Consider the following 14,436-nt stretch of genomic DNA (forward strand, 5'->3'; position numbering starts at 1 on the left):
GCAGTAAGATAATACTGGAGTGTAGTGAATACAGAGACTGAAGGTCCTCAAGTGGAGAACAGATTCAAGAGGAAAAGGAGAACTGACAATGCAAGTTATCTTGAAGAATGAACACAGAGGTTCTGGATACTTGAAGCAGACCTACCACTGAACTGCACACTTTAAAATGGCTAAAATGGTAAACTGTATTTTATGTGTATTTTACCACAATAAAAAAATTGTGAAAATATGTATTAGCCTTGGGAATCACATACAGTTCATTTATATCTGAAAAAGATTCAGTATATGGCTATAACTCAAAGAACAAAAGATTTAATTTAAATTTATTAAAATTTGGGGATCCCTGGGTGGCTCAGCGGTTTGGTGCCTGCCTTTGGCCTAGGGCGTGGTCTTGGAGTCCCAGGATCAAGTCCCACATCAGGCTCCCTGCATGGAGCCTGCTTCTCCCTCTGCCTATGTCTCTGCCTCTCTCTCTCTCTCTCTCTCTCTCTCTCTCTCTCTCTCTCTGTGTGTCTCTCATGAATAAATATAAATAAAAATAAATAAATAAATCTATTAAAATTAGTTTAAAGTTTTAAAAAAATGGCTAAAGAAATCCTGGGTCTGACATTTGGTGTGTGATGTTGGGAAGCCCTAACTCTGAAATCAGCAGTCTTCATCTATGAAATGAGATTGATACATACTTTAAACAAAATTTTTTAAAAATTAGGAATAATAGGTCTCATCTGGAGAGCAACACTAGTTTTATATAGCATTCTATTATGCTATCCAATAAACATACAATATATGTATTCAAAATATTTAGGAAACAATGTAAGATAACAGTGAGAAAATAAAATGACCACAATGCTCCCAAAGTTAGCCAGTCAGCATTTTTTTCCTCTGTATTACACAATGGCTCATAGTCCAAGTGAGGCAAAATTACTCTAGGCTAATTAGCAGTTGACCAATGACTAAAAGACTTTTTTTAATTCACTGTGAATACAAATAAAAAAAGTTAAATCTCTGCAACTTAAAGGAAATTTAATTATTAAACAACAGAAAACACTCAACAAGCATACTTACCAACCCCGAAGAACTTTAAAAGAATATGGTGTGAATGAAGTCAAATCCGAAGTTTCTTCTGTAAAATCTACACATTCACCTTGGAATCCTGGTTTACTGAATGCTTTGAGCTAGGAAAACAATAACACAATTTAATGGAAGACAATTGACAATGATCACAAAAGCAAATGAAAATCTTTTATTTCCTCCTGTATTTGTAAAAAATTCAGCAAAATTGGGGAGCTTGGGAGGCTCAGTCAGTTAAGTGTCCAACTCTTGATTCCAGCCCAGGTCATGACCTCAGGGTCCTGGGATTGAGTGGATATTGGGCTCTGTGCTCAGCGGGGAGTCTGCTTAGGGATTTCTCTCCCCCTCCCTCTGCCCTCCCTACCCTCACACTCTCTAAAATAAATATTTAAAAAAATTCAGCAAAATGTTAGTGTTTTTATCTACTACCAATGAATTTTTATTAAGGATGATATTCTCTTTAAACTCCCATTTTTTGTTTTCTTACCCATTTCCAGGAATGTCACTATTTAATTACCATTTTCAACCATCTTTTGCACTGGATTCTGGGCACAGAGGCCCACAAAACAACTCTGTAAGATTAATCAGGATCCCTTCTCCATTAAAATGTGGTCCCCGCCCACTGTATCAAACAATTATTATCCCCCGTGCTGAGACTACATGTATACAATAAGAAACAATTTAGTGCTAAATATGAAGGCCATTTCAGTTAGTATAAGCCTTTTCTCTTCCCAAGTCTTGCTGATCCAGTTAATAAAAGGTTGAAGAAGAGAGCACGAGTGTATGCCAGTAAGTGGGCCTGAGAGAACACAGGAACAGATGGCAGAGAAGATAATGACGACAAGATTAGCAGAAGATTCATGGTGAACAAAGAAAGATATCCACAGCATGTATTTCAGCTAACGGACTCCTGTTCACTATTAAGAACATCTTAAATATAGAGCTTATAGTTATGGACAACCACATTTATACTTTAGTCCTTTTTGTCAAAAAAATCCAAGAAATCTCAAACTGTGATTTGCTTCAGAGCAGAGACACAATACTCTGCAACTCTAGCGGCCTTGGATCTATACAATAGGGAAGAAAAAATTAATGAGCCCTATAAATATTTCAAAATACATTGGAGCCTTGAAATAACACAGCCCACAGGTTCGCCATGCACTGACAGGCCCTCACTGTAACAAATGCATCACACACTGAGCACTGGGCAGCGTTGTCCTTTTTCTCGCTCATGCTGTATCAAGAACAAGGCTTCTTTGAGCCACTGATGTTTGCCTCCTTCATCTTCCCGAGAGTCCTCTTAGGGGGTGATAGCCTCTGAGTTCTGAGGAACTGCTTCTTGACTATCTCCTTCTGTTCTTCCATCAAACACCAGCAAAAATCAGGGGAGAAAAAAAATCAGGGGAGAACCAACTCCCCTGGACCAACTATGGCTTGTACAACGTGACTTCCTATTGTGAAACCAGTCTGCATTTGAAGCATTAAAAACACTAAGGGACTCCCTGCCTTAACGAGGTATGACCCAGCAAGTTTCTATCACCATCCTTCTGGTGGATACAGGGGGTAGCAACAAAAAGGAGTCCAAAATGATATGGACTTCTAAAACAATTCCTCACATACGAACAGCTCTATGGGTCCAGGGAAACTGCCTCTAATTTCCTTGGTAAGAACACACAGTCTGGTTGGTCATTTTTCAGACTAAAAGTCCTAATTTAAACGCTTTTAAAAAGGAGACAGAAGTAAATCACAATTTAACTTCCAAAAATGCAGGGTAATTTCTTTTATGTGCAAATGTTATCTTAATTCACAATTAAGAGCTGGAAAAGCCACATGAGAACAGAGGTCACAGCTTTCTTGTTTACCCTGCATACACCCAGTCTGTTATACTGTTATGTTGCTGAGCTTGAGATTTATACTTCATTATTTCACCATGAAATCCTGAACAACTGACAATGCAAGCTAAGCACATTTTGGACAGTATATATAGTAGCCAACTTTGGTGGTTAGTCTGTCTTCATACCGAGGAGTATTGATTAAAATACACACAGACAAATACACGCAAACATACACTTGTCATAAAGTACCTTTTGGATTCAATGGGTTGAGGCTTTGCCCAAACTGAAAAACCAGGCTTAATGTTGTTCTGAGCTTTTTAAAATTTTTACTCCCCAAGTAAGATATAGTAAGTACCATATGGTTCTTACCCCAAGTAAACCCCAAGTTTACTCAGAAAAGTAATGCCTCATTTTGATTACCCTATAAATGCTTTAGAATTCCCATAACGTTCTGAGAATGGTCCATGCAGAAACCAGTTCTGTGCTTGTTAATTATAATAATTAATAATAATTAAATTGTGATTTCTACTTTTAGTGAAATTAAGTAACAGTGCCTTGGTAAATCTCAGCCCTGGAAAAAGCGAGGTGGATAAAATCACTACTCTGGTTTCCTTTCCAGTTTCCACCAGCCTCCCAAATGGAATTATATGGATACACACACCCCCACACACAGTGTACCACTGTACTGCAGTGCCAACTGCCTTGTCACATTATCTTACTTCTTTGAACTACTGTTTCAGACAGAAACCATCACTACTTTATGATGAACTTTCTGCAGAAATACTATTTATTATGTACTTTTCATTTATGATATGCATGAATAAATGCAATAGGTCTCTAATCTGACAATCTGAGAACTCAAAATTTTAATTACTGACCAAAAACACATAAGTTGTGCTCAATTTATTTTACAATATAAGAATAATTTTTAATGTAATTTTATGTATTCCAATGCTAAAATAATTTCTATGAGAAACTTTCTATCCTACCTAGACAAGAACTTCTGCAGCCCTTGGGCCTCCCTCACACAAACGTGCTTATTGTTAAACAAAGAATAGTCTTGTTTATATCAGCTTCTATTCTCCTATTATATCACAAGTTCTCATAATGTAGTGTTATGTACTCCTCACATCAAATACTACACAATAACTTTACTTCTCTGATTACTCATAGAGCTACTTAGAAAAGTGGCTCCTTCCTATTTCTGGTCTTTAAATTCTATAAAAATGATCTATAAAAATGATTCTATAAAAAAACACCACAAGTGTTTTCCTCAAATACTCCTGAATCTTATGGATATTTGCCTAAAACCTAAAACTGTGACTTTCTTGTCCCCCCCCACATGTTAACTGTGAAAGATTCTGTGTCTACTACAAAATTCCATGTGGCCAAATTATCCAATACAAGAAAATATTCACTCTTTTTTCTCAGCTAGGATCATGTATAAAATGAAAGAGATGCTCAATATTCAAAGAAATTAACACTTCTAATAATATTTGCAAATAGACCTGAAAAATATTCTAGGGGAAAAAAAGGTCCTTAGTTGTATCAAAGGGTATAACTGGTTGGAATTTCTAGAGAAAGGTGCCTGACTACAACCTCCCTGAAAACTAAACTCACTTTTATAAAATGTAAGTGAGATGTCTGATCCACTAAGATAAAGAGGTGATGACATTATGAACATAACCAATATTCTGTTTGTTTTTGTTTTCTTTGGGGGGGGGGGGAAACAAAAACAAAATTAAATGCCAGGTGCTAATATGAAAAACTATACAATGATGCTGTATAATTAGCAATTAGACTTGGTGATTGATCTTCAGCCACAGAAAAAACAATAATCTTCTTAATTAAAAGTGTTTTGTGTCCAAATAAGACCTGTATCATCATAATATGGTGACACATCAGAAATAATATATTTATTAGAGTAGCACTCATGGTATATATTTATCTCTATATACATATACATTCTGGCTTTTCCCTTCTTAGGTTGCTGGAGGTTCTCTTTAAAATCACCAGCATTAAAAAAAATTTTTTTTTTCCTTTGACTTTAGCTCTGAGATGTCATTTCCTCCTTAGTCCCTCGGGAAAATAATTATCCCATCTGAACACAGCATTTGAATAGTCAATCTATCACAGCTATTTGTGAAGAAAATACTTTCTAGTTACTGAATGGAACCAGAGTGTGAGCCAAGATCTTTTTTCCCTCCTAAGTAAAAACAAATAAAACATTCTGAAAATTTGGTCCAATGGAAATAGTAAGAGCTCTGATTCTGGGTAAACTAAGGAGGCTTTGTCTGCATGTTACTAAATAGCTGGCTATCATGTACCTGTCAGGAACACTTATTTCACAAGGTGATAGCTGAGCCATATCCAGAAATATGAAGTGGGGCTGATTTCACTGGGTGTTTTTTGCTGTTTCCTTTCTCTTCAAGTTGGACTGGAAATACTATAAAGAAAATCCTCCAAGCAATCTGCCCCAAACAAGGAAGCCCATAAAAAAGAACAGGAATGTAGGAGGGAAAAAACAGAACCTAAAAGAATGTGACTTTTATCTGGACTTCAAACTCAGAAAATGTGCAGTTTGGGATTATCCCTGCTTAACTCTTTAATTACTCATGTCATGTTGATTCACATACAAGCGCTGTAAAAGTTCACTGCTGGAGTTTTCAACAACTTGAAATAAAGACCTCGCAGGAAGTGTCTCCAAATATAACCACCCAATTAATATTCAAAAAGCAAATGTTCCTAATAGGCCTGAGCTAATTAGAAAATAAGAAAACCTGAAAATACTATGAATAGAAACATGATACAACTAAGCTGACTGGAGATATAAACACTGACATGAACCTGAAAAATATACACACTCAGAAAAGAAGATTCAGCATTATCTAAAGCCAGCAAATATTTAAAATTAATCACTCAATTGGTTTTTGACAGAAACTTTTCCAAATTTGTTATTTAAAATGAGACAGGGATAGCAATGTCACTCATCACCTCCTCCTTCTATGGATGTACTGATTATGTTACGTCTTCTCTGAGGTAAAATCCTGAAAATGGTTTGAGTGGAGTCAGATATTTAAAAATGCCTATTTTACTACTTCTAGCTCTGTGAAATGACACTTAAATTCTTTTTTTTTTCCCCGCAGACACTTAAATTCTAAACCTTTGTTTTCTTATCAATAAATGGGAGTGATTTTGACCTCACAGAGTTTTTTTTTGTTTTTTTTTTTTAACCAAAATTTTACTTACTTATTTGAGAGATATGAGAGAGAACGAGAACGAACAGGGAGAGGGAGAAGCAGGCTTCCCACTAACCAGGGAGCCCGACCTAGGGCTTGATCCTGGACCCCAGGATCATGACCTGAGCCAAAGGTAGACATATTTAGCCAAGCCACCCAGGTGCCCCTGACCTCACAGAGTTGTTCAAAGCATAAAATAAGCACAATTTGCAGCTCTCAATGAATAATAAATGTCAGGATCCAGAGTATTACCGAATCCTTCAAACTACTAACACATTAGAAATAAGCAGGGCTGTAATTTTACAGTGCTTTTAAGAAATACTTGATTTAGGTATTAGAAATACATTTACATAATAAGCATGCCTATTTCTTCATGTTACATTTTCTCCTTCAAAGACAGCAGGAAATACTGGGCTCAACAAGAATGTGACACTGAAGAACAGACAGGCAATGGGAAAGGAGTGACAAAGGTTCAAAATGAACCCCAAGTGGTCAGAGCTAAAGCTCTACGGGGAGGAAACAAAAGGAAATGTGACAAGGGCAGGCCAAGAGTACCCATCCTTATGAGTAAGGTACTTACAGGCAGATGAGTGAGTACCTGTAAGTACCGAGCAAAATATAAAGTCCCCTGCTTTGTAGACACAAGAAATTTATCTGAGGGAAAGAGAAAGAATTGAGACAAAGGGCACAAATGCTTTTAGTAAACAGTAAGTTAAGAAAATTTCGAAACATACCAAATGTGGAGGCTCATTTATTCCAAGCGGTTCCTGAAACATATATTAAAACATTTAAAAAATTGTAATCATATAATCTTGTTTTGAAGGTTTTGAAAATATCATTTGAAAAATGAAAAAAAAAGGTCTAATTTACAAGATTTCTGGAACTGGTTATCCCTCAAATAACTTCCTGGATTATATTATAATAATTTTAGTACTTATTACTTACTAATTCCTTTGAGTAATGTAGCTGGGAAAAAAAATATGTGCCTCAAAGTCTATCAGAAAGATAGTGAACTACAGTTATCTCATTGATGTGCTAATACTACCTACTACCAGCCCCCTATAGAGTCTAAGGAAACTCATAGGCTATTCCATTTTCTCTGTATATTCACATAACATAATCCAGCAGTTTCACTTTTAAAGAGCCCGTTACACATAATTCAATTGTATGACATTACATGCTCTGGAATTAATGACAGTCATTCTTAACTCACCAGTTGGATAGGTCGTATTGACATGATTATATTATTTGATCCTCCCCAGTCAAAAAAGCATTTGTATTTTCCTTTCTCTAAAATGTACTGTTCTCCACAAAAGAACTTCTGCTGGTAGGCAACCCATCTAGTAGGGGAAAAAAAAAAAGAAAAAGAACAAGAGGTGATAGAGAATCAAACAGCCAACATTTTTTTTTTTTTTTTGCAACCAACAATTTTAAAACCAAATAACTTCTCAAGATTCCCAGAAGAGACAACTTACACGCCGCTTTTAACATGAATGGATCTTGTTTCACTGCCAAAGCCGACTTCTTCCAAGTCAGAAATTTCCTGATTTGTAATGTCAATAAACTTCCCATTTTCTAGGTCAGATTCAAAGAGTGTGATAGAAGATTCTATAAAATTCTAAATAGAGGAAGAGGAAGAGGAAAGGTAAGGAAAACATATGGATTCTGTTCTACAGATTGTTGTATCTTAGCACGATTTTCTCATACTTGGGATAATTTTACACAAGTAAGTTCAGGAGGAATTTTAAGTGGGACTGGAAACAATTTAAATAGTTACTACTCTCCAATAGTTTAAAGGAAAAAATAAGTCTGAGTTTACTTTAATCAGGAAAACAACATTCTTATATAAGTGGAAAGTAATCAAGAGTTGGTAAGTTGCTGAGACTTACGGGTGATTAATTATATGTTATACTAATTACGAAGGAAACTATAAAGCTTTACTTATGCCTAAAGAGTGAGAGCCCACAATATGAAATAAAGAGTAAATATAAAATGTGTGATGGGGCATTTTGTGGGAGATGATTTTATAACCTTAAATGTGAAAGAAAAAAATGAAACTTCCTTGACAAAATATTAAAAAATTAAAATGAGAGGAAAATTTTAAAGTTTTTATAGTTAGATAATATATTTAAAACAAAAATATCAGAAAACTTTTAAGACCCAACTTGATACGTCAGCAAAAGACAATTCACAAAAAAAGATTAGCATTAAAAACATATAAGCAAATGTTCAATTTCACCAGTAAAAATAAAGAAATTCAAAATAAAACCATTAGATAAAATTTTCATCTTTTAAAATAAGAAGGATCTAAAAATCCAGTTTTGTCTGGAAACACTGATGGTAGAAATATAAATTGGATAATTATTTTAGAGAATAATGTAGAAACACATTTATGGAGATATTGTTTAACACTCTTCTGTTTTTTTTAAAGCTAGAAAAAAAATTCTAAAACTAAATGGTGGGTATCTTATATGCAAAGATGCATTTTTGTTTATTATACTGAAAAGCTGTAACCAATATAAATGCCCAAATGATGATAAACATAACTCTTTATGCATCCTACCTATCACTTGATGGAATATAATTAAGAAGAAGCTAACAGTACATTCTATACTTACTAACAGTCAAGAGTTTTGTGTGCGTTATTTCCAAAAAAACTACCACATGAGATTATATTACTATCATTCTCATTTTCCAGCTAAGGAAAATGAGTAATTTGCCTGAGGTTAACATAGCTACTGAGGGGCAGAGATTGAATTTGAGTCCAAAGTTATCTATTTTTCTACCTACCCTAAGCTCTTAATGATAACTGTTAGAAGGGATCAAAGAACAGGACAAAAACTCAAACTTATAAATCTAGTAAGATTATAAGCATGCAAAAAAGCCCAACTTTTCATAAAAGAAGACTACTAGGAAAAAAACCCAAGGGTGGCTATCTTTGGATCCAGGCAAGTTAGACAACTTTAACCTACATTTTTTCAACTCTTTCTAATAGGTATACTTTTTAATTGGGAAACACATTATTTTTTGTAAAAGAATGGGTGGCTCAGCTGGTTAAGTGTCTGACTTCGGCTCAGGTTGTGACCTCAGGGTGGGGACTGAGCACCCATTTTGGGATCCTGGTTAAGTGGGAAGCCTGCTTCTCCTTCTCCCTCTGCCCCCCGCCCCCACCTGTGCTCTCTTCTTAAATCAAATCTTTTTTTTTTTTTTTAATCTCTTCCTTTGTCCCAAGTACTCCATAGTTTATAAATAAGTTTTAGGTCTATGAAAAATGCTATCAACTTCTGTAAGTCTCAACATTATCAAGTTTATCCCCTCCTTTAAATATATTATAAATTTAATCTAAGAAAAGCAAATTTCTAGGATAAACATTCATTTTATATGAACAAGCAAAACCGTGTCAAAAACAAAACCCAAAGCATCCATAGGAGAAGAGAAAATATACTTAAAATAATTCTCTCATTTACTACTTACTTGTCAACTTCCAAGGATTTAAAAATGGGTCATAAAACTAGATCAAATTTGAGACTTAACAAAAAAGATACAAAAGGATTTTTACCTGAGATCTTTGTTATAATTCATAACTTATATCATGTTTTTAATTTCTCCTTGACAGTAAGCCTTTGGAATCTGAGATATGTGTTACCTTCATTACTTTTTTTTTTTTAAGATTTTATTTATTTATTCATGAGACAGACAGAGAGAGGCAGAGATACAGGCAGAGGGAGAAGCAGGCTCCATGCAGGGAGCCTGATGTGATCCCAGGACTTCAGGATCACACCCTGGTGCCGAAGGCAGAGGCTCAACCACTGAGCCACCCAGGCATCCCTTACCTTCATTACCTTCACATGGTTCTTAAAAAAAAAAAAAAATGAGAGCTGGGTGAATTTCTTTTATATCATTGTTACCATCCCTTGTATCAACATATACTTAATTCTCAAAACACTTGTTAGCATTATAGAGCTCTCCAAACCCTGATTTTACATATATACATGTGATAGACATGCATATACATGCACACATATATACATATCTTATCTATCTTAATATCAATCTGCTATTTTCCAGATAAATTATACAAATATACATACATATATCTTAAATCAAGGCTTTAATAGCCCATAAGTAATCTGCCTTAAAGTTGCCAGGACAAGCCTTCCAACTGAAATATGTTTACAGCCTGGGTACTACACCAGCAAACCTGGTTATCCCGACATAAACATAAACTTCCATTAACCGAAGACTCTGAACATGCCTGTTTCTTGTAAACTGAAAGTACATAACTAGTTCAAGGTGGCTATGAGCATACAATGTGAGAATGAACTGAAATGGGTCCTTGCCAGGATCCTGGGCAGGAACTCCTATCAATAGGCACTAAGCAGTCAGGCCCAACTATAATGGGAGGGTCTTTAGTAGTTCTCAATTGTATGGACCTCTCCTCCCCTACTTTGGAGATTCTGGAACGCTTCATCTCTGCTTGCTCTTCCTGACTAGGGTTGCTGGAATAGGGGAGCAAGGATAAGCTGAAATGCCATGGGTCATTACCTTATGTTGGAATAAAACAGGACAAAGGCATAAAAAGATAATGTGCAGCTGTGCTGTGTTTGTGCCCTTTCATTAAGAAATAACTTGCATTATGATGTAATGTATTTTACTTGAACAACGATTTGCACAAGTCCTGTTGTGTGGGTTGTGGGAGAGTGAGCTGGGAAGCAGGCTGGGGGTGCTATATGGCAACAATGCAGCCTGGAGGTGAGCAGAGGAGGAGGGATCCACTGTCATGGGGCCCAATGCCAAGTACAAGAGCTGGCAGCCTGTGATTTCACAAACATTTACTCACGTGACTGTGTCCCTTCTACTACTCTGCCTGCTAGTCCCAGAGACCTGGCCAAAGGCCATAGGGGCCTCTTAAGTGGCATCACTCTCTGGTTTATTCATGGCTTTTCTTGCCTTATAGCTTTAGCCGTCTTTTTCTAAGTACCTTCTTCTTCTTCTTCTTTTTTTTAAAGATTGTATTTATTTATTCATGAGAGAGACAGAGAGGGAGAGGCAGAGACATAGGCAGAGGAAGAAGCAGGCTCCGCAGGCTCCTTGCAGGAAGCCCAATGCAGGACTTGATCCCAGGTCCCAGGATCACACCCTGAGCCAAAGGCAGACGCTCAACTACTGACCTACCCAGGCATCCCTCTAAGTACCTTTCTGAGCCATTCTCCTGGGTTGCACTCTCTATGGTTTTTTTACTCAAACCTACTAAATATACAGTGTCTTATCTAGTTGACTAGTCACCATCAACACAGTGTCCCTTTTGGGCAGAGCTCCAATTCTGAGCCAAATCCAATCACCTGGGGCTAAATCCCCAGGGATCACATGTATGAAGTGCAATATAAAACATGCAAAAAACTACAAAAACCAAAAACCAAAACTGCTAACTGCCTTGGTTCAGGAGGTGACTGCAGTCATGTTCACAGCAAGCATAGCAAGGTTTCTGAGTTGCTAGCATCCCTGCTTTACCAGGCACAATTAAATAATTTTGAAAGTCACACAAATTTAAGTGGAGCTCTGCTGCTTGAGAATGAACTATGACTGAATGACCTCAAATATGTACTCCATTTTATATTTTTAAAACACTTATATCTAAGGGAAAATCTGGATAGCTTACTATAGATACGTCTTTGGTACAGTACTCCCCAATATCAGAAAAAAAAACCAATGAGCTGATGTTTCAGGACCAAAGATACATCTTTGGGCCTTTTAGTAATTTGGGCGTTTTTAAATCCCCTAAAACCCTACAGCTACTCTGCCGTGGAGCTCTTGTGCTGTCCACTCTCTGGTGGACAAAGTAATATGATACACCAGTGGAGATGCAATGTACCCATTAATTTAGAAAAAATAATTGTCTTCATACAACCTGGTTTCAAAGATCTGAAAAGAGACCCCCAAATCTTAAATCTTAATAAAAGCAGATCCAAAAGTTAAGCTAATATAAAACTGAGGAAAAATAAGCATACCAAGAAAATTTTATCAAAGACGCCAAGGAATAAAAATTCCTTTTAGCATCCCCAGAGTCTAAATATTCCTATATTCTTCTGGGCCTCTTCTTTTTTCACGAAAAAAAAAAAGTTAACTCAAAGTCAGTATATATATCTGCCTGACTCATTTGGAATTAGAAACATATTTCCCATTGTCTTCTCCAAGTACTCTATGACACAGATTACATTATCCCTAAGGAACATGTCCAGAATTTGACCTTAAGAGATCCACTGTATCCTGCATACTGAAGCCAGAACATTAGAAAACTGCACTGTATTATGCAGTTTTTCTGTCTCTCCTCTTGTTTATATTATTTCAACTTAGATCTTACATGTAGTGCTTCTTTCCTAACTAGGTGAGGGACACCTAGGAGGGTCTATATGGGGAAAAGATGTTTCATGTCAACTCTACGTGTTACCTTACATAGGCTGTGACAACTACAAGAGTTTTTTTTTTTTTAAGATTTTATTTATTTATTTGAGAGAGAATGAGTAGGGGTGGGGAGAGGGAGAAGAGGATTCCCCACTGAGCAGGGAGCCCGGGGTGGGGCTTGATCTTAGGACCCCAAGACACCAAGATCATGACTTGAGCTGAAGATAGATGCTCAACTTACTGAGCCACCAAGATGCCCCAACAATCACAGGAGCTTTTTAAATCCTATATCTAACAATACTATATCACAAGCTTAAAATTTTCAGAGGTACATCTTATGTCTTATCACAAAAAATTAATGATAAAGGGGGCAGGAGGAAACTTTGAGAGAATATGGATAGGTCTGTGGCCTTGATGGTGGTATTGGTTTCATAGGTGCACATTTATCCATAAACTCACTGAGTTGTATATGTTAAATATGTACAGATTTTTATGTATCAATATTCCAATAAAGTAAAAAAAAAAAAACCACCAAAACTCCTACTCAATTATATGCCATGTCTGAATATAAAATATTTCATCTGAAAATATTTTAATGAACACAAATTTAAATTATAAACTGTCTGAAAGTCATGTAATTATTTACTATACATGTATATTGGTCTGAAGTGTGACTATATATTTATAGCTACAAATAAAACGCTAGTCAGCCTTTGGTTGAAAGAGATCGTTTTTTTCACTATTAAGGTGCTTTTTTTAGTCTAATCATTCTGTAACCAAAAAAGGGTAATTTGACATGGGCTCTAGAGTATGACAGACTTGCCCTCGATTCAAAGCTCTACACTTGGGCATGGTACCTAACCTCTCAGATCCTCAGTTTCTGTACCTGTAAGATGAAGATCCTAAGAGTCTCTATCTCATAGTCTTTGTGAAGATTAAGTACAAGTACACACGTAGGGCCATTAAAAAGTACTTGAAAAATGTCAAGATTCTAATGGGGATTATGAGAATATATTTATAAGCTAAGAGTTAGTCTTTTAATTGTTAAAAAATCTTATTTTAAGAGAATAGAAGATTTTCTGCAAAGGGCACTTTCATTTATTCACATAAAAATAGTATCATATGGGATCCCTGGGTGGCGCAGCGGTTTAGCACCTGCCTTTGGCCCAGGGCGCAATCCTGGAGACCCGGGATCGAATCCCATGTCAGGCTCCCGGTGCATGGAGCCTGCTTCTCCCACTGCCTGTGTCTCTGCCCCTCTCTCTCTCTCTCTCTCTCTCTGTGACTATCATAAATAAATAAATAAATAAATAAATAAATAAATAAATAAAATAACCTTTAAAAAAATAGTATCATATTTCTGTAAATACCCAAAACTTCTGTGTGCAGCAGGAATCAACATGCCAATTCCTGCCAATTTTTCTAAGGTATATTATCATACTGTCTATATCAAATACCCTCTAATTATTTAGCTATATAGTTATGGTATTTATATCTCTTCATATCTTCTACTGTTGGGAGATTTCAATGAGTGATCTGGGCTTTTATGACTTGTTTGCTTGTTTTCGTCACAGCCATCCTGGGAAGGTGCCATCACATTCACTGTTAAACATTTCTAGGATCAGTAATGCTTCCATTCGGCTATTTTTTTAATAAGGAGGGGAAAAATTAAAAATTATTCACTACTAGGTGGAAGATGCTTTGAATCTTGACCCATAGTTCCCAGAATGCATGTGGTCATGAAGACCTAAATTTATTTAAAAAAAAAAAAAAAGTTCTATCTTGTTTTGTCTTGCTTGCCTTTTAGTGGTCAAGTAAGGAATGGCTAGGTGGAGAAAAACCCATGGCCCATGTATAATAGAATTGAGGACTAAATACCTCAAAAGTTA

At 36.1% G+C, this 14,436-nt stretch overlaps 1 protein-coding gene across 2 annotated transcripts in view; it reads right to left on the reverse strand.

The window, feature by feature from the left end:
- The window catches only part of CRYBG3 (crystallin beta-gamma domain containing 3), a 103,579-nt gene that overhangs the window by 25,063 nt on the left and 64,080 nt on the right, over positions 1-14,436 (reverse strand). For both annotated transcript variants that reach the window (XM_041765867.1, XM_041765879.1), the window contains exons 13-16: positions 7,621-7,763; positions 7,359-7,485; positions 6,880-6,912; positions 1,066-1,175 (exon numbers count right to left, since the gene is read on the reverse strand). In XM_041765867.1, the coding sequence (XP_041621801.1) occupies positions 1,066-1,175; positions 6,880-6,912; positions 7,359-7,485; positions 7,621-7,763 (413 nt within the window). The remainder of the gene's footprint in view (positions 1-1,065; positions 1,176-6,879; positions 6,913-7,358; positions 7,486-7,620; positions 7,764-14,436) is intronic.

Source organism: Vulpes lagopus, chromosome 1 (assembly GCF_018345385.1).
Source record: "Vulpes lagopus strain Blue_001 chromosome 1, ASM1834538v1, whole genome shotgun sequence".
NCBI lineage: Eukaryota > Metazoa > Chordata > Mammalia > Carnivora > Canidae > Vulpes > Vulpes lagopus.